Consider the following 27,287-nt stretch of genomic DNA (forward strand, 5'->3'; position numbering starts at 1 on the left):
CCTGTGCCTCCAGTGTCCCCCTGTGCCTCCAGTGTCCCCCTGTGCCTCCAGTGTCCCCCTGTGCCTCCAGTGTCCCCCTGTGCCTCCAGTGTCCCCCTGTGCCTCCAGTGTCCCCCTGTGCCTCCAGTGTCGCCCTGTGCCTCAGTATCCCCCTGTGCCTCAGTGTCGCCCTGTGCCTCAGTGTCGCCCTGTGCCTCTGTCTCCCTGTGCCTCCAGTGTCCCCCTGTGCCTCCAGTGTCGCCCTGTGCCTCAGTATCCCCCTGTGCCTCTGTCTCCCTGTGCCTCCTTCTGTGCCTCCAGTGTCCCCCTGTGCCTCCAGTGTCGCCCTGTGCCTCTGTCTCCCTGTGCCTCTGTCTCCCTGTGCCTCTAGTGTCCCCCTGTGCCTCCAGTGTCGCCCTGTGCCTCAGTATCCCCCTGTGCCTCTGTCTCCCTGTGCCTCCTTCTGTGCCTCCAGTGTCCCCCTGTGCCTCCAGTGTCACCCTGTGCCTCAGTATCCCCCTGTGCCTCAGTATCCCCCTGTGCCTCAGTATCCCCCTGTGCCTCAGTATCCCCCTGTGCCTCAGTATCCCCCTGTGCCTCAGTATCCCCCTGTGCCTCTGTCTCCCTGTGCCTCTGTCTCCCTGTGCCTCTGTCTCCCTGTGCCTCTGTCTCCCTGTGCCTCCTTCTGTGCCTCCAGTGTCCCCCTGTGCCTCCAGTGTCCCACTGTACCTCTGTCTCCTTGTGCCTCCAGTGTCCCCTTCTGTCTCCCTCTGGGCCTCCTTCTGTATCCCCCTGGGCCTCCTTCTGTCTCCCCCCTGGGCCTCCTTCTGTCTCCCCCCTGGGCCTCCTTCTGTCTCCCCCCTGGGTCTCCTTCTGTCTCCCCCTGGGCCCACCTGAAACATGCATGTGGCTAATCCAATCACCCTTCAGTCAGAAACCCCTGATCTGATCTGCTGCATGCTTGTTCAGGGGCTATGACTAAAAGTTTTGGTGGCAGAGGATCAGCAGGGCTGCCAGGCAACTGGTATTGTTTAAAAGGAAATAAATATGGTAGCCTCCATAAAACTCTCACCTTGGGTTCCTTTTAAACCTGTGGGCTGAGATTTTTTATGTACCGAAACTGTCTTTTGTAACTTTCTCCCTCTTGTGGTGAGAAGTAGAACTGGTCATGTTATAAATATTCCTCTGGTGGAGTATGAGAGAGGTATAAGGTTTACAGGAAACCCGAGGTGAGAGGGATATGGAGGCTGCCATATTTATTTCCTTGTAAACAATACCAGTTGCCTGGCTGTCCTGATCTTCTGGCATAAGAAGTGTCTGAGTCAAAACCCTGGAACAAGCATATGTCTAATCCAGTAAAACCTGAGTCAGTGGAGTCAGACTACCTGATCTGCTACATGCTTGTTCAGGGCCTGTGGTAAAAATATTGGAGACACAGAATCATCAGGGCTGCCAGGCAGGTGGTATTGCTTAAAAGGAAATAAATATGGCAGCCTCCATATTATTCCCACCTCGGGTTCCCTTTAATTCTGCATTGGCTTCAATTCATCAAGCATTACCGCATTCGGTAATGCTGAAAACAGCTGACTTAACGGAGCACTTTAGAAAATGTTAATTCATCAAAGCTGTTACCGAATGAGAAGCTGAAATGACAGAGCAATGAGATAAATTACCGACATGTGCTCAACAAATGTTAATTCATCAAGGTTCCCACATTCGCTAACACATTCGGTGTTTATCTCAAGCTCTCCCCTGTCTGGCTTCGAAAGCCTTCTGTGTGAATGTTTTCATGATTAGCAGGAGCAGGCAGCCAATAGAAACAGCCCCTGTTCTCCTGCAAGTGCCGCTGATAGGTCACACAGGCTTCTCCACACAAGCTTCCAGACCTCCCAGGCAGTGAGCAGAGAGAACAGGACAAAAGATATCCCCAGATGTCCTTAGGTCGTTTAACCCTTAGAGTCCCTGTTTGAATATGCAAAGATGCAAGTGGTGAAATCACCAAGCATGGCATTTGTAATGTCTCCAGGAAGTTTATCTACGTTGTGGCAATAAGTAAAATGTTAAACACTGATGGACAGATTCAGAGCAGCAGAGGCAGTATAAGTAACAGTAAATATAACACATGTTTAAGGGATGTCTGGATGCCTTCTATTGTTTATCAGCTTGTAACAACACAGAGACATTCCAAGCTGCTCTGCACCACTCTGCTGTTATCTAACAGCCTTTGATGAATTGAAGCCTAGTAGTTCGGTAACTTAAAGGGGAACTTCAGCCTAAACAAACATACTGTCATCAAGTTACATTAGTTATGTTAATTAGAATAGATAGGTAATATAATCTCTTACCCACCCTGTTTTAAAAGAACAGGCAAATGTTTGTGATTCATGGGGGCTGCCATCTTTGTCATGGGGACAGCCATCTTTTTGGTGGAAAGGAGGTGACAAAGAGCAGGAGACACAGTTCCAACTGTCCTGTGTCCTGATTACCCCTCCCAGCTGCACACGCTGGGCTTCAAATGTCAAATTCAAAATGTTAAAAAAAAAAAAAATTGCACCAAAACAACAGAACGATAACAACAAAATCAGAAATCCCATCATGCTTTGCACAGCATCAGGGGAAAAAAGCCCGGGCAGTTTTCTTCTGTGCAGCTAAAAATGAGGCTTGTATAAGAGAAACAAAGTTCTGATGCTGTGAAACTGTTAAAGAAACACAAAGCCTTTTCAGTGCTGCTGAGTCAATTTTTAGTCCGGACGTTCACTTTAAGGAACCTCTACCACACATGGGAAAATATTGATGAATTAGCACAGTGAAGTGTAAAATACCGAATGCGGTATTTTAAGGACTGGGATTTTGTTATCGAACACCCCTTGATGAATTGAAGCCATTGTGTTAAAATTTGTCACAAGTGGAAAAAGAAACCTAGCGCTACTTGTCATAATGGTATGATTATAAATGTATCGCTTCAACCCTCTGCCTGTGTGATTGGATTGCTGCTTCTGGGACCTGATTCCAAACTGGATACCGTTAGATTTGAATGTCATGTTTTTCCCCGCTATGGCCTCAATTCACCTAGCAGTTTAGACTAGTCTACAGATGTTTTTTTTAGTCTACTGGTGGTTTGGTGTCATGTTTTAAGCCCCATCTACACAATACGATTCTTTGTGCGATTCAATTACGATTCTATTTACGATCTGATTAAATCCGACCTGTCCAATCGGGATTCGATTCAATTCGATTTGTCATTGTTTTGCAATGGCAAAGCGAATTGAATCGAATCCCGATCGGACATGTTGGATTTAACCACTTAAAGAGGAGCTGTTAGGTATAGGGTCTCAGAGAAAATAAACACATATATCAGTAGCTAAATATAGGCTGTACTTACATTACATATGCATTTCACTGTCCACGTTTGGATTTCACAGAATTTGTATATAGTATATGCAGAGCTAGATGCTCCTGACAGCTCATGGCAGGCTCCATGTTTGTCTGCCAAATGTGTCGTCATGTCCTGCCTGCTTCCTGATCACAGATAAGCTCCTACTTGAACAACACAGTGTGCAGTGAATATTAATGAGCCATGTGGCTAGGAACAATAGCTGACTCCTGCAGTGTACTCTGCCCCGAGATTTATCAGTGCTACGCGCTGGACTGATTACAAGCTGCTGTAACGTCTCATTAGCAGCCGAGGGGAGGGCCCCAGAATGCTTTGCAGTATAGTATGCGGCTTGCGTCCTGCTTAGGTCTAACAGTTTGCTGATAAGCACACATCAAAGGTAACTGAGATTTTTATCTTCACTAATGGCTTTTGGGCTTCCTTCTAAACTGTTTAACACAGGAGAATAGAGGTTTAAATTAGCTTCTGCAGCCTGACAGTTACTCTTTAAGGCCCAGGGCATTTTTCATTGATCTGTGCTGCATGGGCTCTCCACCCCGCAGCACAGATCCAGTTTGAGGACGGCGATCCATCCTGTACCGTCTCTGATAGGCTTTAGCCTATCAGATGCTGGCGATCCCCGGCCAATCAGAGGCCGTGGATCGCCGATCTCCTTTACGGCGCTGCTGCGACAGCAGCGCCGTATGATGTAAACACCGGGGATTTCTTCCCCGCGTGTTTACATTTCGCCTGCAAGCCGCGATCGGAGGCTCGCAGGCTGTTCACGGAAACACCCTCCGTGAACTGACATGGAACGGGCGCTCAAACGAGCGTCCGTTTCCATGGAAACCCACAAACGACCAGCCGCGGTCGTTATTTTAATCCGATCGTAAATAGAATCATAATCGAATCGCACAAAGAATCGTATCGTGTAGATTGGGCTTTAGACCTGGTCTAACGTTCAGTAATGACACAAGTCACAAAGGCAAACGAGGAGTAACCACGCCCACTTTTTCTGACAGAGATTAGACCAGCTGATTTCTTGTCGGTAAAGTACTTCTGTGAGGTATTTTAGATGTGAGGATGGAACCTTCTGAATTAATAATGCAGGAGTTTAACTGTATGCAGAGGAGAGCTCATCAGAGGAGAAGGATGTCAGTCATAGCTACTTGTTTGTGAATTGCATCTTTTGATCATTTCCCCTGCTTTACCTACCTAATTACCAAATGGTTTAGATCAGGTCTAAAAACAGGTCTAAAACATTTGGTAATGGTGAATTCCCCTTTGATGCAACTGACCAAACCATCATTAGACTAAAAACCATCAGTAGACTAGTCTAAAATGCTTAGTGAATTGAGGCCTGTGTGTCAGTTAGTTTCTCGCATTTCCTGTTCGGTTTCCCGCATTTTTTGGCTTCGCTGAACATTGCCGCATGCCGTAAAGCAGAAACCAGCTGATTTTACCAGTTTGGGAAATGTCAGTTTGCTAAAAGTGGCCACACACACACCATACCATTTTTTTAACTATCTGTTCAATTCAAGAATAGCAATCAATTTTTTCTAATTGATTGTAACAATTCAAAACCAGTGAGTGACCAATGTGCCACAGTGTTCTCCCCAGAATTTTTTTCGTGCTGGGTGGCATGAAAATGTAGCCGGGTGGGGAGTGAGGGGGGAATGCAGGGCTGGTGCTTTTGTGCGCAATTCTGCTTACGGCATAGGAGGAGGTGACCCAATGACAGCCGGGCGCACACCAAAACTAGCTGGGTGGAGCACCCAGCTAAAAGAGCCTGGGGAGAACACTGTACCACACACCTGTGTTTAATTTTTCCCCAAACATGAATACAATAATTGAAAGCTCAGATAAAAAATGATTGGAACTGTACATCAAGTCATTGACAATCCATCACACACCATACAATGCTTGATAAAGTTGGTCTGAAATTTCCAACATGTCCAATCTCCAAAAATCGAAAAAAAGGCGACATACTAGCGGAAAACAAAAACTCTCTATTTTTCGGGACAGCCAACCGTAATTATCGAATTAGCGAAAAATTGGATCTTTTAATTGTATGGTGTGTGGCCACTTTAAGACTACCACGTGGCAAATTGAAATTACCAACTGAATTTTCATGCAGTTTTTGGTAAATTACCAAACTATTACCCCGCAAGTGAAAATCGTAATGAATTCAGAAAAAGCCTAAAACACTGAATGCGGCATTTTACCGACCCTATAATTTTTGCCAAACATGTCTTAGCCTTTGCGCAAAACTCAAAATGTACCGGTAGATTTACAGCTTTTGCGGTAGGTATTTGTTTGCAGGGCTGTGGATTTGGTACAAAAATAGTCCTACTCCCGACTCCTCAGTTTATGAAACCATGACTCTGACTTCAGGTACCCAAAATTGCTTCGACTTCACAGGCCGTTTGTTTGGGCTGCACAAGTTTCTCGCAGGGTCCACATTTGTCAGCATTAAGAGTTTGTCTGTTTTCAGTTGATAAAGCCTTTTTTTCCCTTTGTCGTAGGACTATACACGGCTTGATCTATAACGCGCTGAAGTTGTTTATGGAGATGAACCAAAAACTATTTGATGACTGCACGCAACAGTTCAAAGCTGAGAAGCAGAAGTAAGTACCGCCTGCTGAATAACCTGCCAGCATCGCCTGCTGCAACCAGGACTGTTTCTGAAAAGAGGCCGGTCTGTCCTGTTCTACCGGCAGGAGGGCACTGGGCAGGGCAGTGGTCTCCAGGGGGACACAAGAAGCCTCAATAGCGCAGGTGTCAAACTCAAGACCTGCAGGCCAAATGCGGCCCTCCTCACTATTTTATGTGGCCATTTAGAACTTCAAATGTTCATCATTGAAAGCTGCAAAAGAATCATACGCTGCCTTCACCATCCAGAGGAGTACACCGGTGATGGTGTTTGTGGTTGAAACGTTGTCAGGTTGAGCCAGGGTATAGCAACAGCCCACAGGACCCTCCAGAGAAATTACCATGGGGCCTCCTCCTGAGATCAAACACCCCCTAACCCCCCCCCCCCCCCCCCCCCTCCCCCATATGTGGCTGGTGAAACAAACCTACCCACATTTATCCAAAAATATCTCCCTACCTAGCAGAGTAGCGGAGGATCAGAGGAGACCCGAAGCAGCACTGGGGCAGGTAAATATTAAACTACTACACCGGGCTATTCTGCAGAAGGGGGCGGAGCAAGGATCCAACCCCCCACCCCCACACAGTCTATATAGTTCTAGTCTCTTAGTTTAATGTTAAATCTTGGGAATTTGGCCCACAACTTAGACTTTTTTAGATTTTGGTCTCTTATGTAATTAAGTTTGACACCCCTGCTCTAGATCAGTGCTGTCCAACTTCATGGTCTGGGTGTGTGTAGCCCCGTATTTTCCAGCTGGAGCATCAATGTCCTGGCTTGGGGGAGTGGAGCCAAGGGCAAACAGAGGCTGACCTGCCAGAGTAGGCGGACTGACACAAAATAGCCCAGCCAAGTGCGGCCCGGGGGCTACATCGGGCCCGCAGACCGCCAGTTGGACAGCCCTGCTCTAGAGGATCTTGTTTGTCATTGGTGAGTATTTTTTTTTTTTTTTCCTTAGCTTCATCTTGGGTTATAAACATTGCACAGGCACATTTTCTCTTACATCTCTGTATTGTAATTCCCTCTCTTGTTTTGTCTTCCAGGGAGAAGCTAAAGTTGAAGGAGCGAGAAGAAGCCTGGGTCAAAATAGAGACTTTAGCCAAATCCAATCCCCAGGTATGGAGCTTCTTCCTGTGGTACACCTGCGCACACGTCATAAAAGTTAGCCAGAAATGCTGGAGAATCCCAAAGACAGGGAAGCAGCATGAGGCAGGGGAGGGGCACGGGGTGAGGCAGGGGAGGGGCACGGGGTGAGGGGCGCGGTGAGGCAGGGGAGGGGCACGGTGAGGCAGGGGAGGGGCACGGTGAGGCAGGGGAGCGGCACGGTGAGGCAGAGGAGGGGCACGGTGAGGCAGAGGAGGGGCGCGGTGAGGCAGAGGAGGGGCGCGGTGAGGCAGAGGAGGGGCGCGGTGAGGCAGAGGAGGGGCGCGGTGAGGCAGAGGAGGGGCGCGGTGAGGCAGGGGAGGGGCGCGGTGAGGCAGGGGAGGGGCGCGGTGAGGCAGGGGAGGGGCGCGGTGAGGCAGGGGAGGGGCGCGGTGAGGCAGGGGAGGGGCGCGGTGAGGCAGGGGAGGGGCGCGGTGAGGCAGGGGAGGGGCGCGGTGAGGCAGGGGAGGGGCGCGGTGAGGCAGGGGAGGAGCACAGTGAGGCAAGGGAGAGGCGAGGCAGGGGAGGGGCGAGGCAGAGAAGGGAACGGTGAGGCAGGGGAGGGGCACGGGTGAGGCAGGGGAGAGGCGTGGCAGGGGAGGGGCGTGGTGAGGCAGGGGAGGGGCGCGGTGAGGCGAGGAGGAGCATGGTGAGGCGAGGAGGAGCACGGTGAGGCAGGGGAGGGGCGCGGTGAGGCAGGCAGGGGAGGGGCACGGTGAGTCAGGGGAGGGGCACGGTGAGGAAGAGGAGGATGCAGGGGAGGGGCACGGTGAGGCAGAGGTGGGGCATAGGAGGGGAACGGTGAGGCAGAGAAGGGGTTGTGCACTCAGGCACCACCCCTGCTCTGGGTTTGGGGAACCCAGTGCAGCAGTCAGCAGATACTCCCAAGCCACTGACAGAAAGGTCAGAGTCCTGCATTAAAGTGGACCTGAACTCAGAACTTCCTCTCTGCTATAAAAGATATACAACAGCATAATAACCTTTAAACGAATAACATTTCTTACATACAGCTGATACAAATCCTGCATGAAATCTGCAGTGTGTCTACTTCCTGTTTTCATGCACGCAGACATAGGGTTAACATTCTGTGTTTACAAGTAGCTGCTCTGAGATTCCTGAGCTGACACAGCTGAGAGATCAAATTACAACTTGTGATGAGTCACAGATAAGTGGGAATTAGACAGGCTAAACTCTCTAAATACATACAGGGTGCATTTCTCTTGTTTTCCTTCTGTCCTGTGCCAGAGTTCAGGTCCACTTTAAAGCTAACCATACAGATGCAGCATACACTGATAAACAGGGACCTCTGATACATAACTGATGAAAGCAATAAAAGCTGGCCGATCCGGTCTGATTGCACGAGGAATTCAGGGTGGAGTTACATCTGAAGAGGCGGGATTTGCATGATTTAGGAGCATATGCAGCTGTAACTGAGTGAGCACGTTAAAAGATTCTGTATGTCCTCATAGCAGACATGAGGACAACTGTAGTGAGAGGTATAGGGAGGCTGCCATATTTATTTCCTGTTAAACAATCCCAGTTGCGTGGTAGCCCTGCTGATCTCTATTTGGCTGCAGTAGTGTCTGAATAACACCAGAAACAAGCATGTGACTAATCTTGTCAGATCTGACAATAACGTCAGAATCCCCTGATCTGCTGCATGCTTGTTCAGGGGCTATGGCTAAAAGTATTAGAGGCAGAGGATCAGCTGGACAGCCAGGCAACTGGTATTGCTTAAAGGGATACTGTAGGGGGTGTCGGGGGAAAATGAGCTGAACTTACCCGGGGCTTCTAATGGTCCCCCGCAGACATCCTGTGTTGGCGCAGCCACTCACTGATGCTCCGCCTCCAGTTCACGCCTTGCCGTGTCCTCGCTCCCGCTGATGTCACCAGGAGTGTACTGCGCAGACACAGACCATACTGGGCCTGCGCTGTGCGCTCTTGATGACATCAGCGGGATCGAGGACACGGCAACGCAGGCGCAGTGGTTTTCAGACTTTAAAGTCTGAAATTCCAGAAGTGAACCGGAGGCGGGGCCGGAGCATCGGTGACTGGCTGCGCCAACACAGGATGTCTGCGGGGGACCGTTAAAAGCCCCGGGTAAGTTCAACTCATTTTCCCCTGACCCCCCCCCCCCCCCCCCCTACAGTATCCCTTTAAGAGGAAATAAATATGTCAGGTTACTATTACAAAATAATAGCCTTTTTTTGCACATCATTTTTTTTATTCTTTGTCTTAAAGGGAAGGTTCAGGGTGAGTCAAAATCCACTTACCTGGGGCTTCCTCCAGCCCGTGGCAGGCAGGATGTGCCCTCGGCGCCGCTCCGCAGGCTCCCGACCTGGCCAGGCCGGCTGCCAGGTCGGGCTTCTTCTGCGCTCCAATCTGCGTTTCACGTGGGCGCGCTGACGTCATCGGACGTGCTCCGTTCTGTACTACGCAGGCGGAGTAGTTCGACCACCGGGAGCCTGCGGAGCGGCGGCGAGGGCACATCCTGCCTGCCACGGGCTGGAGGAAGCCCCAGGTAAGTGGATTTTGATTTTACCTCACCCTGAACCTTCCCTTTAATCGTTTGTATTACGATAAAGAAAAATGGTGGTACTTTTAAATAGATGTGGTGTAAATCAAATCGTGCTCACCCCACAAAAATTCATTTTAATTCCAGATTGTAACTCGTCAGAACAGGACAAACGCAGAGGGGGATGAATACTATCGCAAGGTACTGTACAAGCAAGAAAACCTCATGCATGCAAAACTGTTATTCAGCATGGCCCCTAATAGAGACGTATGTATGGGAGTGACAGTTATCTGCCGGTCAGTGGATTTGTCCAGGTGTAGAAAATGAGTTACAAACATGCAAAATTGTCATTCAGCATCGCCCCCTAACAGAGACTGTAGTATGGGACTGACCAAGTTACCTGCCAGTTAGTGGATTAGTCCAGGTGTGGAAAATGAGCAACAAGCCCCTCCTATTGTGTGCAGCTAATTCCTCCTGAAGGAAGATGGGGAGTTTCTGGGCGGCCTGTGCTCTGCAAAGAGATTCCAGGCTTGGAAAGCGGTGTCAGTTCAGTTTTCAAAATTCACCTTTAAAGTACTCCCAAAAGTGTACCTGACATGTAACTAGTTGGTGTATTTATACTTACCTGGGTCTTCCTCCAGCCCCATGAGCTGCTTGAGCTCCCTCAACCTCTACCAGGGTTTCTCCGGTCTTTTGATATCACTCCCTGTAATCTGGCCAGTCGTGCGTGTATGCGTATGCCAGGCCCTCCCAAACCCCCCCCCCCCCCCACACCACACACACACACACACACACACACACGTACACACACACGTACGTACACACACGTACACACACGTACACACACACACACACACACACACACACACACACGTACACACACACTCACGTACGTACACACACACACACACACACACATATCACACACACACACACATATCACACACACACATATCACACACACACACACACATATCACACACACACACACATATCACACACACACACACACACACACACACACACACACACACACACACACACACACACATATCACACACACACACACACACACACACACATATCACACACACACACACATATCTCACACACACACACACACACACACATCACACACACACACACATATCACACACACACACACATCACACACACACACACACACATCACACACACACATCACACACACACACACACACATATCACACACACACACATATCACACACACACACATATCACACACACACACACTCACACACACACACACACACACACATATCACACACACACACACACACACACACACACACACACACACACATCACACACACACACACACACACATATCACACACACACACACACACACACACATATCACACACACACACACACACACACACACACACACATATCACACACACACACACACACACACATATCACACACACATATCACACACACACACACATATCACACACACACACACACACACACACACACATATCACACACACACACACACACACACACACACACACACACACACACACACACACACACACACACACACACACACACACACACACACACACACACACACACACACACACACACACACACTTTTCCACTTTGAATGGCCAATTTTACCACCACTGTGTGTTTTGAGGGCCAACAACTTTCTCGTACTGTGCATGCGCAGGACGCTCCCAGCAACAGGAGTGTGATCAGGGCCACTGACTGGCAAGTTGCTAGAAATGTCAGTTTGCTGTGGGAGACCAGGCGAGGTGGGGGGGGGGGGGGGGGGGTCAGTTTGTCCTGGCACAGGGTGGCTGCAGGGGTGGTAGAAGCCCCCAGGTAATTAAACTTTTTTTTTCTTTTTTTTTTTTTTCATCAGTTAAAGGGAACCTAAACTGAGGAGATGGATTATTTTCCTTTTAAAATAATACCAGTTGCCTGGCTCTCCTGCTTATGCTGTGTCTAATACTTTCAGCCACAGCCACTGAACAAGCATGCAGATCAGGGGCTGAAGTCAGACTGGATTAGCTGCATGCTTGTTTCAGGTGTGTGTTTCAGCCACTACTGCTGCCAAAGAGATCAGCAGGACTGCCAGGCAACTGGTATTGTTTAAAAGGAAACAGCCATATCCCTCTCAGTTTAAAATCCCTTTAAGAGATTCTGTAAACGAAAAAAGTTCCCCTGGGGGGTACTCACCTCAGTAGGGGGAAGCCACTGAACCGTATCGAGGCTTCCCCCGTCCTCCTGTGTCCCACGGCGGTCTCACTGCAGCCCACGGAACACACAGCCGACAATTTGTCAGGCTGTGCAATATTTACCCTCCCTTGCTCCAGCGGGGGTGCTGTTGCGGCTCCCCGCGCAGAGATAGGCGAAATAGACGATCTCCGTCGGGTCCGTTCTACTGCGCAGGTGCAGGAGACTTGCGCCTGCGCAGTAGAGCGACCCGACAGCGATCGGCTATTTCCGCCTATCTCCGAGCGGAGAGCCGATACTGCGCCTGCGCTGGAGCTGGGTAGGTAAATATTTACATCCCGCTGTTCGGGGAGCTGTATCGCCTCCGCCGTGGGGCACAGGAGGACGGGGGAAGCCTCGATAGGATCCGGAGGCTTCCCCCACCCGAGGTGATCACCCCCCAGGGGAACTTTTTTAGTTACAGGTTTTCTTTAAATGCAGTATACTACAAGAAACAGAAATCTGTATCGCTAATCACTCCTCTGTGGCTCAGGCCTAATCCTCAAGACCTTCAAGATGCCTGGCTTACGGTCCAGGTATCAAATATAATACCTACATCAATTATACCTTAAGGAACATTTTAAAAGCTTTATGTAATTTAAAGCACAATATAATGTCCCTTATAATTGGGCCTGCAATTATTTACAACTAAGGCATACAGTGTCTGCGCAAATGGGTCAAGGAACAATAGTCCTTGCTAACACCAAACTGAGAGGGGTCTGCTCAGAACTAGGGAGAAAAAGCAGTAATATTACAGTTATTCTATGTCTCTTCCGCTGGTAGTCGTGGATAAATCGAGTCAGCAGTCGGTAGCGGCTGCAATAATTGAAGCTTTAACCACAGAATGGGAACTACTTTCCCCTAAGTATATTGCAATAGCAGTAGCCTCCAGGGATAAGCTAAAGCAATCGAGGTCTTTATACAAGCCAGTACTGTGTGGTTGTTAAAGGGACTCAGAGCACCTCTCATGGGCATGCCTTTAAGACTCCGACCAGTACTGCAAAGTACTTAAAGTGAACCTCCGGACTAAAAATCGACTCAGCAGCACTGAAAAGGCTTGGTGTTTCTTTAACAGTTTCACAGCATCAGAACTTTGTTTCTCTTATACAAGCCTCATTTTTAGCTGCACAGAATAAAACTGCCCGGGCAGTTTTCCCCTTATGCTGTGCAAAGCATGATGGGATTTCTGATGTTGTTCTCGTTTTGCTGTTTTGGTGCAATTTTTTTTTTTTTGAATTTGACATTTGAAGCCTAGCGTGTGCAGCTGGAAGGGGTAATCAGGACAGTTGTAACTGTGTCTCCTGCTCCTTGTCACCTCCTTTCAACCAAAAAGATGGCTGCCCCATTACAAAGATGGCAGCCCCCATGAATCACAAACATTTGCCTGTTCTTTTAAAACAGGGTGGGTAAGAGATTATATTACCTATCTATTCTAATTAACATAACTAATGTAACTTGATGACAGTATGTTTGTTTAGGCTGAAGTTCCCCTTTAAAGATTCACACCTTTCTGTAGCTTGTGCTCTCCTCTTTCATTTGATGAATCCTGAATCGCCATTCTACACCAAATAGTTTTAGCTTGATTTCATTTTAAAAATCGCGGCTGCCATCTTGGCTATGTTATAACTTCCGGGTCACCCCTGTCTTCTCTGTTAGAGAAGTGCATCACTGAATGAAGCAGGAAGAGGAAGTGACACACATGGCCATCGCAAGAGGCTCCTCCAGAGGGGTCATAGCACGACTTTGTTGGAAGTCGTCTGGCTTAAAGGCATGCCCATGAGAGGCGCTCGCAGTCCCTTTTAAATAAGTGATGGGCCGTGTCAGATCAGATTGGGAGTCATACTGTGGACTTTCCCACACAGTGTAAATCATGCTGGCCACACACTATTCAATGTTTCACAGATTAAAATCTGTAGTAGAAATGTTGCCTGATTTCGGTCTGAAACCGGTCGATCAGGCAGGACGGAAAATTTTGCTTGGTTGCCGGAATGTCGGGAGCGCCTCACTAGCTGCATTCCATTCGGCAATGACCAACGCAGAGTAGCGGCAGTACTCCCACCTGTCCCACTGGCACGTGTCCTCCCGGTTTTGGTGGCTTAACTTCATGCGGTGGAGCGCCTCCTCCTGCTTGTAGCCTCTTCTCTTCCTGTCATGTAACACAAACTGAAGTTCAAACACTAGAGGTCTGGCAGCATACATGCCGGAGCTCTAGTGTTAGAACTTTAAGTGGACCCAAATTAAAAATACACGTTTTCAGTTATAAAATCTATTTTCTAACTTATAATAATAAATAGTAGCCTTTTTTCAGCTGCATGATGACAAATATAAAATATTTTACATTTATTGGAGGAACCCCTCCCTTCCTTTCATATTGCCGGGACAGAATCCGGCAGACTGGTGGAGGAGATAAAAAACAAAACACAGGCTGCTACTGATGATGTCACAGGGGAGGTGATCTCAGCTTGTGAGAGATATCACATAGATGACGCCCCTGTAAGGGAGGGTAGTTGATGACAAACACATCCATGATCTAAAACCTCCTACTAAGCTCAGAAGTAATGGCTGCCACCTGTATAACTCTAGTTCTGAAAAGAGAAGAGTGAAAAGCATGCACTGAAATGCTCATAGGCTTGAAGGAGTGTTTATTTATCTTTGTATGTGTCAGAGTGGTGCAATATTTTGAATAAAAAAAAGTTTGATTTGGGTCCGCTTTAAACTAGTGTCACATGATCATGATTAGTCACATGACTAATTTTGCACATCTCGATACTCATTTCCACACTTCCTGCAACGATCTGATTGGCAGACAGTCTTTGTTTCATCGATTAATTCCAATGTGCGGCTTCGTTCACCGCTAACCAGCAGTGATCGCTCGTTTCGCGACGGCCGTGGTATGGCGTGTGTACTGAGCTTCAGACTTCACCACCAGAGCTTTAGCTGGATTAACCTTCCGGTATCTTCCTGGTACTGCAATCTCGGGGTCAGTCTGCCTGACCGTTGTAGCATTCGAAAGGCGGCGTACGGTTGCGTGACAAACGCAGCATTGGGTTATCTCCTGGAATCCGCTGACGTGTCTCGCCATAAGCCGCGCTCTGCCGGCAGCACCGTTATCACCCGACGTGTCGGAGCGGGACGTTGACGGAAGCCAGATGGTCAGAGCCGGAGAGAAGCCACTTGTGGGGGTGTGAGAAACATGTGACATGGCGCCCTGGGAATATCGCTGACGCATAGGAGCTTGTCTTTCCGAACAGACGCCTTCCTGTTGTGCGCGTCACCAAGGCCCTTGTGTTCAGACAGCTGACTCACTGCAACCAATCATGCAGAGCTCAAAATAGAATGATGGCATCTGAGCATTCTGTTATTATCAGTCCTGGAATACATTCCACTGTAGATCAGGGTGACAAACTCAGTGGGGCATAATAAAACACTGAGACCAATCACGGTATGACCTCAATGTCTAGTGGCCTTACTCCCTCCCCTATACATTTCCCTGATGTCTAGTGTCTCCCCTCCCTCCGCTGTACAGTTCCCTGGTGTCTAGTCTCTCCCCTCCCTCCCCTGTACAGTTCCCTGGTGCCTAGTGTCCCTCTCCCTTCCCTGTACAGTTCCCTAGTGTCTCCCCTCCCTCCCCTGTACAGTTCCCTGGTGTCGTGGCCTTACTCCCTCCCCTGTACAGTTCTCTGGTGTCTAGTGGCCCCCCCTCCCTCCCCTGTACAGTTCTCTGGTGTCTAGTGGCCTTACTCCCTCCCCTGTACAGTTCTCTGGTGTCTAGTGTCTCCTATCCCTCACCTCTACAGTTCCCTGGCGTCTAGTGTCCCTCTCCCTCCCCTATACAGTTCCCTGGCGTCTAGTGTCCCTCTCCCTCCCCTATACAGTTCCCTGGCGTCTAGTGTCTCCCCTCCCTCCTCTGTACAGTTCCCTGATGTCTAGTGGCCCCCCTCCCTCCCCTGTACAGTTCCCTGGTGTCTAGTGGCCCCCCTCCCTCCCTCCCCTGTACAGTTCCCTGGTGTCTAGTGGCCCCCACCCTCCCCTATACAGTTCCCTGGTGTCTAGTGGCCCCCTCCCTCCCCTGTACAGTTCCCTGGAGTCTAGTGTCTTCCCTCCCCTGTACAGTTCCATGGAGTCTAGTGTCTCCCCTCCCTTCCCTGTACAGTTCCCTGGTGTCTAGTGGCCCCCCTCCCTCCCCTGTACAGTTCCCTGGTGTCAAGTGCCCCCCCCTCCCTCCCCTGTACAGTTCCCTGGTGTCTAGTGGCCCCCTCCCTCCCCTGTACAGTTCCCTGGAGTCTAGTGTCTCCCTTCCCCCCTGTACAGTTCTCTGGTGTCTAGTGTCTCCCCTCCCTCCCCTGTACAGTTCCCTGGAGTCTAGTGTCTCCCCTCCCCCCCTGTACAGTTCCCTGGAGTCTAGTGTCTCCCCTCCCTCCCCTGTACAGTTCCCTGGTGTCTAGTTTCTCCCCTCCCTCCCCTGTACAGTTCCCTGGAGTCTAGTGTCTCCCCTCCCTCCCCTGTACAGTTCCCTGGTGTCTAGTGGCCCCCTCCCTCCCCTGTACAGTTCCCTGGAGTCTAGTGTCTCCCCTCCCCCCCTGTACAGTTCCCTGGTGTCTAGTTTCTCCCCTCCCTCCCCTGTACAGTTCCCTGGTGTCTAGTGGCCCCCACCCTCCCCTATAGCCTATACAGTTCCCTGGTGCCTAGTGTGTCCCCTCCCTCCCCTGTACAGTTCCCTGGTGGTGGATTTTTTTAAGCGCCTGCGATTTTGAAAATCGCCCTAAAAGCACTTGTGCAATTATTCCCTATGAGGGGGTTCACATGTGAGCTTTTCGATTCCGATCCGCTCAGCAAAGTGCTGCCTGTACCATTTTCAGGGCGATTCGCCTATAATGGCAGGTGTAGGGAAATCGCAAAACGCTTGAAAAAGCGCTTTGTATAGGGATTTCCCCAGCGCTTTTAAGAATAGATACATTGTATTTATTTTTTTCTGGTTCAAAGAGTTCACTTCCTGACTAAAAAAAAAAAAAAAAAAAAAGAATGTGCAGGTAAGCGCTATAAAAATCACTCACAAAATCGCAAAACATGATGTGAACAAGGGCTAAATGAACATTCCGCAGAGATCACTTGCCAGTACTAACAATGTTTCCACCTGTGATAAATGTCAGAATATAAATCATAAAGAGGAAACTCTTTACAATGGACAAACACTGACTAAATCATTTATAAACAGTTTTATTTGTTATTAATTTGACTACAATTCCTCTACAAAGGGAACCAAGCACCACTTTTTTTATTGGTTTCTAATAGCTATAGGAGCTGCCATGTTTTCCCCTCTCCCCTTCTAGCTGCCCATTATTTATCCAGGGGAAAGTGTGAAGATAGCATCTGTGACTTCTCTATGCTCTTTGAAGCACAGTGTCCTATCTCTCCACCCTTCTGCTGATGAAAGCTTTTGTTTTCTCTCTGCTAATGTGTGTAATAGAATAATCACATCAGTCCTTATCTGCCTAACATTTCTGTGGTCAGGCGGGCCTCGGAAGTAGGTAATAAAACTTTCTGCTAAACTTTTAAATGTAAAAAGAAGAGGTCAAATTGAAGGCTTTTTTTAAATCAATGAGCCACATTGTTTGCATGCATATTTAATGTTTTATTGAGATTCCCTGGGTGCTAAAAATGGTGATCGGTTCACTTTAACGCATCCTTAAAATTCAAACTCCATCCAGTAACAAGATGCAGGCGTAAACTTCCAGCGATGGCGGAGAACCTCTGTGCTCTGATCCCCTCTCCATCTCTGAGGCTGGGAACACACTAGGCCATACATGTCAAACTCCGGCCCGTGGGCCAAATCTGGCCCCCGGAGCCATTAGATTTGGCCCTCAAGTGATTCCCCCACTTTGCATTGTTTGGCCCACTCTAGGCCACCAGGGAAGCTATATTGGAGGTGAAGCCCTAGAACACCAGGGAAGCCATATGGGGAGGGAGGGGGAAAGCACTAACCACTAAGGAACTGTACAGGGGAGGATGGGGGCCACTAGACACCAGGGAACTGTATAGGAGAGGGAGGAGGCCACTAGACACCAGTGAACTGTATAGGAGAGGGAGGAGGCCACTAGACACCAGGGAACTGTATAGGAGAGGGAGGAGGGCCACTAGACACCAGGGAACTGTATAGGGGAGGGTGGGGGCCACTAGACACCAGGGAACTGTATAGGGGTTGGAGGGGGGGCCATTAGACACCAGGGAGGTTGGCCCGTGACTAGTTCCCAGTGTACAATTCCGGACCACTTTGTATTTGAGTTTGACACCCCTGCAATAGGCAGTGTGGGAAACGTAGGGCTTAGTTACATATGCATTTTCTGTGCGTTTGCATCTTTCCCACGCATGCGGTTTGCGTGCGTTTTATTGCGGTTTGCATATATAAATCGCATATGCGTTTTGTATTTTTTTTATGCGTTTTATGCAAGTCACATGGAAGTCGACAGGAAGCGGAATCGCATCAAACTTTTTTTTTTATCTTAAACAAAAACGCATATAAAAACGCATACAAAAAGCACTAAAACACAATACTTCTGCATCACCATTGACTTTCATCATGTATGTTTGTTATGTATTTTTGAAAAATATGCAACAAAACCAGCGGTTTTGAAAACGCACATTGCAGAACTCAAGTATTTGCGTTTTTTCATGCAGCCCATTGACTTGCATTATGTGCGTTTTTGCTGCATTTCTGCCCAGTGTGCTCCCTGCCTGCGTGTTCAGTAATGATACAGGGAGCTCCGTGGTGGGTGTGTAATTTGCAGGCATTTTCCTTCTTTAGGGTGATTGTTGTATTCTTGCTTTTGTCTTGTAGTATCCCATGTTTACGGACACGTCTGCTCTGAACAGTCCTGTTGCAATGGAGACCGATGGGCCCTTACTTGAAGATGTACAGATGCTGAAAAAGACAGTGAGGGAAGAGGCATCTCAGGTACTCTCATCTCTTTCAGGCCTTCTACCCAACGCATGCGCAATCCCGCAACCATACCATAGATTGCCACGAGACGTGCCCAAAAGATGGATCCCTCTCTGATCGAAATCTGATTGGAGAGCTATCTTTTCCTGCCACACCGACACACTGAGAAGGCTAATGTACATGTAAAAAAAGAGTTAAACTTACCCGGGGCTTCTAATAGTCTCCTGCAGACATCCTGTGCCCGCGCAGCCACGGGTGCTTCGGTCCCCGCCTACTCTTCACTTCCCAAACGTGTGGAACCACTGCATCTGCGCGGCCGTGTCCTCTCTCCCGCTGATGTCACCAGGAGTGTACAGCACGGTGGTTTGTGAATTTAAAGTCGCAAATTCCGGAAGTGAACCGGCGGTGGTGACCGGAGCATCGGTGTGTGGCTGCACAGGACGTCTGCGGGGGACTGTTAGAAGCCCCAGGTAAGTTCAACTTTTTCTTTTCCCCCCCTACAGTACTCCTTTAAGGCCAAGTATGAGTGGCACAAGGGGTTAAACACATAGGTGTTAACCATGGGGGGGGCTTAATTATTCGATGGGACACTGTCACTTTAAGCTTAGATTTAAAAAAAAAAAAAAACTTTCATTGAATGATTGCTGCAATCATTTACTTTTAAACTGGGACGAAACGACAGGGACACGCACGGCAACAGTTTTAAATGCAGGATGTAAAAGGAGTTGTAACCCTTAATACAATCCTGTGACCAGCGATGGGCTCACTAGTAATTACGAGTGTATACTCGTGATTCAAAGGAGCCTTAATTGGCGCAGCTGAGCGGCTGGATTATAAGGGGTTTATTTACCCATAATTCTGCATTCCGCCCTGCGTTCCAAACAGCTTGCACGCCTCCTAAAGGTCGCGTTGCGAGCCTCACTGCAGGCACTTCCTCTTTCAAGCCAGAAGGGGAAGTGCGCCGGTGTGAGGCTTGCAACGTGACCAATAGGAGGCGTGCAAGCTGTTTGGAACGCAGGGCAGACAGCGGAATTATGGGTAAATAACCCCTTATAATCCAGCCGCTCAGCTGCGCCAATTAAGCCTCATTTGAATCACGAGTATGCACTCGTAATTACTCGTGAGCCCATCGCTGCCTGTGACATCCTAAAAAGAAAAAGCGACATACTTGAGACAGTAGAGGGGATCCACCAGAGGCTTGCCGGTCTCCCTCGACCTCGCCGTTCCAGCCCTGGGACCTCCCTGAAGCTCGAGGCTGCGTTCCCGCACAGGAATGAGCACAGACGTAGGACAGCTTGCACACTAGCATGGAGATCCCGCTTTTGTTTGGCTGCGTGCCACGGCACAGGCCTAAGCTCAGTCTGTAAGCCCTTGTCAATGGGGGGGGGCACCCGGGTCCTGGTAAGGGGGGGAACCCTCTGACCTACTGAGGTAAGTACACAAGGTGGGCACTTTTCCCCCTCTTCTGGTGCACTTTAATTCATAAATCAAAAAATGGCGCTGGGTAAAGCTGAAAAACTGCTCCCTCCTGGCGGCATTAGTTTCTATTCCTCCTCAAGGCCGCCGTGGACCGTGAGGGAAAGATGCAATTCGCCAGCCACTTATTGCTGGCGGCTGAATTGAAAAGGTTTTGTTTTTTCCGTAATTTGGGCTCCCACCTCTTTCCGGTGGCCAAATTACCCTTTGAGCCGTAATAGTAATAGTCGTAATTCACATTACAGCCTATGTTGGCGCCCAAATGTCCGGCACCCTTTTGCCTGTCTCGCCCTTTAAAGAGTACCCGAGGTGTGCAGTGGGGGGAGCATATGGGACAAAGAGGTACATCCCTCTGTCCCCTCCCGCCGCTTTCTAAAGCCCCCCCTCCGTAGCGATATGCCCCTCCACAATTAGCGACAATTGTCGCTATTCCGGAGGGTAAGGGAGGAGAGAGGTATTGCCTGCTTAAAAGTCCACTGAGGGTGTTCCTGCTGGCCTTCCAAAGCTGCCATTGGGCAGCTCTCTCTCCCCAGCCACGCCCCCTGCCATTCCCCCACCTCTCTCTCCCCAGCCGCGCCCCCTGCCATTCCCCCACCTCTCTCCAGCCACGCCCCCTGCCGTTCCCCCACCTCTCTCTCCAGCCGCTCCCCCTGCCGTCCCCCCACCGCTCTCTCCAGCCGCGCCCCCTGCCGTTCCCCCACCGCTCTCTCCAGCCGCGCCCCCTGCCGTTCCCCCACCGCTCTCTCCAGCCGCGCCCCCTGCCGTTCCCCCACCTCTCTCTCCCCGGCCACACCTCCTGCTGCTCCCCCACCTCTCTGCACACTGCTCTGTGAGAGCAGCTCTTTTAGTGTCGTGACCCCCGGGGTCACAAAAGTGCAAGGAGAAGACTGCAAAGCACAGGAGTGGTGGAGATGGCAGCTACCTAAACCCGAAATTTCTTTCTCTCTGGTCTTAGCAGTTTAATTCTTTGGAACAGTTTTCACCGTTAATGAAAATGGAGTTTGATGGACCTCTGTGGGAGCTTCATAGATCTGTGCGGGAGAACTCTGGGAAATCAGGCACAGCTTGTGGCAGACCGGCATAATTCACAAAAACTACTTAGCGACTTTTGTAACGGTTTGCCACACAAGCTCATTACGCATATTTCAGAGTCGGAGCATTAGCTAAATGTGCAGCTGAATTTAACGTGTCAATTTAAAAAGGAGTCGCAGCACCTGCGGTAATTCATTTTAAAATGTGACGCACACAGTAAAAACAGAGAAATGCAGGTAAAACGGGGGGTACTGCAAATGATTCATTGACATAGACCAGTATGGTATACTATATGCAAATTGACAAGGTGACATGTGACAAGATGAGATGGACAGTGCCAAGCACACTAACTATCCTGTGTACTTTTTTCTTTCTCTGCCTGAAAGAGTTAAGAGGCACAGACTAACCAGCAAGCTCATGGTGACCCAGAACTCATTGGGGTGTGTAAGGGACTACAATGGTCCTAAAAGCCCCCTTACTAAGATGTTAAGAAAAACAAAAGTTTGCTTTCCTAAAACAGAAAGAATTTGCGATAATTCAGGTTAGAGTGAGCTCGAGATGTCTCCCAGAGCACCACTGCTGAATATATGCAAATTAACCATTGTACCCTTAGAAGCTAAACACACCTCCAGAACCGCTGGAATGCAATGATGTGTCAGCTTGTTAATGTGTACAGAGCCGGTGAAAGACTTAAATATCAGGTATGTAAGTGGCTGGCTCAGTCCTGACTCAGACAGGAAGTGACTCCAGTGCGACCACCACTGATAAGGAATTCCAACTATAAAACACTTTCCTAGCAGAAAATGGCTTTTGAGAGCAGGAAAGAGATAAAAAGGGTCAATAGTTCATATATTTTTAGCTTTGGCATACTTCAATGAATGTGTCATTGAGCAAAAACAATAAAACAGTTTAAAGTTAAAGAGAACCCAAGGTGGGATTTACTTATGTTAGTGGGGCACAGAGGCTGGTTGTGCACACTATCACCAGCCTGTGTTGCCCCATGGTGTGCCTCCAGGACCCCCCTGCGCGCCGCTATACCCTCCGCAGTGCTAGCGACACACAGCGTGTCGCCAGCACAATGTTTACCTATGCGGTGTCTATCAACGCCGCTCCCCCGCCTCCTCCGTATCGGCGCTACCCGCCCGCGTCCCTTCCCTCCCGTTGATTGGAGGGAAGGGACGCAAGCGGGTAGCGCCGATACTTAGGAGGCGGGGGAGCGGCACTAACATACAAGCAGAGGTAAACATTGTGCTGGCGACACGCTGCGTCAGCCAGCACTGCGGGGGGTATAGCGGTGCGCAGGGGGGTCCTGGAGGCACACCATGGGGCAACAGAGGCTAGTGTTAGTGTGCACAACCCGCCTCTGTGCCCCAGTTACATAATTAAATCCCACCTCGGGTTCTCTTTAAAAAGTAGATTTAAATATAAAATAAAACTGTGGAATATCTTAAAGAGTAACTGTCAGGCTGCAGAAGCTAATTTAAACCTCTATTCTCCTGTGTTAAACAGTTTAGAAGGAAGCCATAAAGCAATTAGTGAAGATAAAAATCTCAGTTACCTTTGATGTGTGCTTATCAGAAAGGCTGTTATAGAACCTTAAGGACGCAAGCCGCATACTAAACTGCAAAGCATTCTGGGGCCCTCCCCTCGGCTGCTAATGAGACGTTACAGCAGCTTCTAATCAGTCCAGCTGGTAGCACTGATAAATATCCGGGCAGAGTACACTGCAGGAGTCGGCTATTGTTCCTAGCCACATGGCTCATTAATATTCACTGCACACCGTGTTGTTCAAGTACGAGCTTATCTGTGATCAGGAAGCAGGCAGGACATGACGACACATTTGACAGAAAAACATGGAGCCTGCCATGAGCTGTCAGAAGCATCTATCTCTGCATATACTATATACAAATTCTGTGAAGTACAAACGTGGACAGTGAAATGCATATGTAATGTAAGTACAGCCAATCTTTAGCTACTGATATATGTGTTTATTTTCTCTGAGACCTTATACCTAACAGCTCCTCTTTAAGTCATTTTTAGGAGAAGGAAGATGGATACAATCATTTATTTCATTCGTTTATTTCAACCTCGGGTGTCCTTTAACCATTTATTGACGTATTAAAACATCATGTTTGACCCTGTTAACGGCAACAGGATGTTTTAATAAGTCGCTCGTTCCCGCCGCCGCCCCGCACATGTGCGCGCCGCTCCCTCCGCCATTTTCGTCGGGACTCTGTGTTCAGTGATTGGCGAAGAGGACCGAGGTCCTCTACCCAATCACAATGCCTGGAATGAATGGAAGTGACCGCGTTCAGCAGAAACAGGAAACTTCCTATGAAACGGGAGTGTGTTCACTAGCGCCATCTTGTGACCAAAAAGTAAAATTACACATACAGGCAAATACACATACATTTAATAAAATATTAATACAATTAATAACTTTCACTTCCAAGTGTAAAAAGCACTTGCAATTGCGCTGGCAATTTATAATGTGAACTATGCCTGAAGTTCACTGGGAGGGAGAAGACTCCCCAAAAAATAACCATGGATGTAATATAAAATGGCTTACCTCTAAGAAGGGGCAACGCCAATATAAGAGAAATTTTAGTAATCAGACACAAAACAGACAACTCATTTCGTGGAGCACAGTCCGCTTCCTCAGATCAAATAAAGCAGTGTCTGAGTAGCCAAGGTGCAGGGCTTGGAGCGCCTGAAGTTGAATTACTGAAATTGATGGACTTTTGCACGATATTCTAATTTTTCGAGTTTCACCTGTATGTCTCTCACCGTGGGTTCCTTTTAATGTTACAGGTCAGGCCGTAGGCTCTATAACTCAAACTCGTAGCACAGAAAATATGAGAATAGTTTCTGTACTCCTGTTCATCCAGTTTTCCATTTTTATTTTTTATTTCCAGGCTCAAAAAGATTTCAAGAAGGACCGACCTCTCGTACGACGCAAGTCAGAATTGCCTCAGGACATCTATACCATGAAAGCCTTGGAATCCCATTGCCGAGCCGACGAATTAATAAGCCACGAAGGGCATTAGACTTTGAAAATTCAATCATAACTTTGTGGATTTTTTTTTGTTTTTCTTCCCTCTCCCCCACTTCTAAAAACAGTTACACAGTAGAAAAACAAAAAAATTACTTTTTTTTTTTTTTTGTGCCATACCATTCTGTTAAAATGCAGTCAAGGCTTCGTCAACCCTGTTCTGTAGGCAATAAATTACACAGCGTGCAGCCTAAGATCGGATGGTCAAACAATGGTAAAGAAAGTTCTCTTCTGTCAAAATGTACTGAACTAGATGGGTCAAGTCTCAGCCATCCCCATTGGCTGGGTAAGCTCTCAAAAAAAATCCACGAGATATGTTTTTTTTTTCCTAAGAAGTCACTGAGACAGCCATGCAAAGGACACTGGTGCTTCAAACGGACCGTGACTTAGTCAACGTACTAACTCATCTATGTTTGATCTCTCTTAAATTGAGTGTCTGGTATATTTTTGACTAGGGGGAACAATACTAGGCTTTCACTGCATGTGCTGATTAGACTTTGTTGGTTAACCCTTTTCTCTGACAATCCCATGTTAGTTTTTTTTCTTTATCTCCCTCAATTTTTTTTTGTTTTTGTTTTTTCTTTGTTTGCTTGGTGCAAGCTTCACTGTCTTTTGAAGTTCCCTTTTTATGTACGGAAAAGCCATATTCTTGTCAGTTTTCATCCACATCTTTAAGTATTACCATTTTACTTCTGAAAGGGCACTAACAGGCAGTTATATCACCGTACGATGATTTAAACAACATGTGTTACACATAAGGAAATCAAAAAGTGTTTAAAAAAAAGAAAAAAAAAGTTATCCTGGAAATAAAATACTGATTCACTTGCGGATATGTTTCTGACAACGGGCTTTCTTGCCTTCTCTTGATGTTTTGCCAGAATTTTTTCATTTTCTTTCTTTTTTGTCTTCTGTGTTTTTATCTTTTCATTTTGTTTTTCTTATTTCTTTTTGTCCTGTGTGTTTTTATCATTTTATTTTTTTCTCTCATCTTTTCTTTTTGCCTTGTGTGTTCCATTTGCATTCACCTCTCTGTTAGCATGCATAACAAGTATACATACTGTATAAGCTGTTGGCTGTACTCAAATTTTGTATATTTTTGGAGCAAGGCTGATCATTTTTGAGGTTTTTATATAAAGGGTTTTGGGAGGGGGGCGTGGTAGCAGTGGCGAGAGATGAATCTGCTTGGCAGCAGTGCTATACAGAGTGTTTTCCTGTCCTTTCTAAAGTTGTATTTTAGAAGCACACTCTTAAATAGGCCTCACCAGTAAATATGTAAATACGTCTTTGTCACGGTGTGGTTCTAGAAGCGGTTTTTGTTTTCTCCTAGGTTATATTGTTTGTGCATCTGTGGTATAAGCTTTATTTTTTCTGTTTTAATCTTCCTCAGGGTGGCCAGTGTTCAACTTTTTGGATTTCTTGCTTTGCACAAACTACTTAAACCAGACCAGAGTTAGTTTTAGGAGACTTCTCTAAGGATCTGCCGATCGCAAACTATATCATTTTTGTATTCTTCAGGATTATGTTACAGTTTCAAATACATTGCCTTTGCGTCCTCGCTATTTATATGGAATGCTTTGATGGCAAATATTTTCTCTTTTTTTTTTGTTTTTTCCTTGTTTTTTTTCCCTTTTTTTTTGTTTTTTTCTTGCTGTAACCTTTTGAAAGGGATTGTTTCAGTAGAGAGATTGCATCAGACTTCCATACTTCACTTCCCCCATGTCACACCAAAACAAAACAAAAAAAATCTTCTCTTTAAAACTTGAATAGTATCGTCAAAATGTTTTGGACAATAAGAACTGAAACCATCTTTTTAAGAAGCACTGAGCGCTTGTATATCGTATGTGTATTTGCTATACCATTGTTTGAACCTACATCTTTTGCTGCTTTGTGTTTTTGTTTTTTATTTTTTTTATTTTCCGTATACTGGCAACACATATGCTAAAATCAAAAACACTTCCACCTCTCATTTTACCAATCTACATCCTGTATATTAATGTTTGGTTGACTGTAATACTCAACTTCTCATCTGTTTTTTGTTTATATATATAATTTTTTTTATTTTTGCTTTTTCTGCTCTTTATATAAGAAAAACATTCACCAAACAAGGGGGGAGGGGAGGACACCACAGGAAATTTGAAGAAAAAAAAAGAAAAAGTCCGTCTTGTCACCCACGTTGCATACCATGGTATAAATATTTTTTAAAGATTATATTCCATACCCGGATTTCAAGAACATTTGTTGATCATCCTTAATAATAATAAAAAAAAAATGTGCTATGATGTAGATAATGCCTAAACTAAATATGTGCGCCAGGCCATCGGATACTTGGCAAGTATTTTTATTTTTTTTTGGTGATTGTTTTTCTTGATAAAGTCCATTGTTCACACCTCTCTCTGAATTTTACCTGTACATGAGGAATGTCAAACGTACAATGACGAGTGTCTTTTTAGCGTGGCTTTAGTATGCCTTCATTTTAATATTGTACATACATTGTACTTTGTTTTATGGTAATGAGTAATAAAACTTTAGACTTCATATTTTGTACAAAATGGTCCTGTGTACAAATTGCAGTATTGGGGGGGGGGGGGGAGAGCGAATAGGCTTACTCCTTTCTTTTTAATCACACCGTGCGATGAAAGGAACCCCAAGCAGACGCCGTGGATATGCATATAGGCATCCCCACGGCTGTTTGGTAAAGAGTATACACTTACCGGCCCCTTAGGTAAGCGCGCCTGCTCCCGGGCTGGCCGCTCTCAATTACATTGCAATTGGTGACTCTCGTAAAGTTGTGTTGTGACCCGGAACAGGGAGACTCTGGGACCTCTCTGCGTATGCGCAGCTTTACAGGCTTCTCCCCTCTCCCT

The 27,287-nt window shown here is 47.4% G+C and overlaps 1 protein-coding gene across 2 annotated transcripts in view; it reads left to right on the forward strand.

Moving 5' to 3' along the window:
- PPP2R5C (protein phosphatase 2 regulatory subunit B'gamma) overlaps positions 1–26,958 on the forward strand; it is a 224,364-nt gene extending 197,406 nt beyond the window's left edge. For both annotated transcript variants that reach the window (XM_068254708.1, XM_068254709.1), the window contains 5 exons: positions 5,878–5,979; positions 7,043–7,115; positions 9,805–9,858; positions 18,762–18,878; positions 24,287–26,958. In XM_068254708.1, the coding sequence (XP_068110809.1) occupies positions 5,878–5,979; positions 7,043–7,115; positions 9,805–9,858; positions 18,762–18,878; positions 24,287–24,418 (478 nt within the window). In that variant the 3' untranslated portion in view covers positions 24,419–26,958. The remainder of the gene's footprint in view (positions 1–5,877; positions 5,980–7,042; positions 7,116–9,804; positions 9,859–18,761; positions 18,879–24,286) is intronic.
- Positions 26,959–27,287: the final 329 nt, after the last annotated feature.

This window comes from Hyperolius riggenbachi, chromosome 9, assembly GCF_040937935.1.
Source record: "Hyperolius riggenbachi isolate aHypRig1 chromosome 9, aHypRig1.pri, whole genome shotgun sequence".
Taxonomy (NCBI): domain Eukaryota; kingdom Metazoa; phylum Chordata; class Amphibia; order Anura; family Hyperoliidae; genus Hyperolius; species Hyperolius riggenbachi.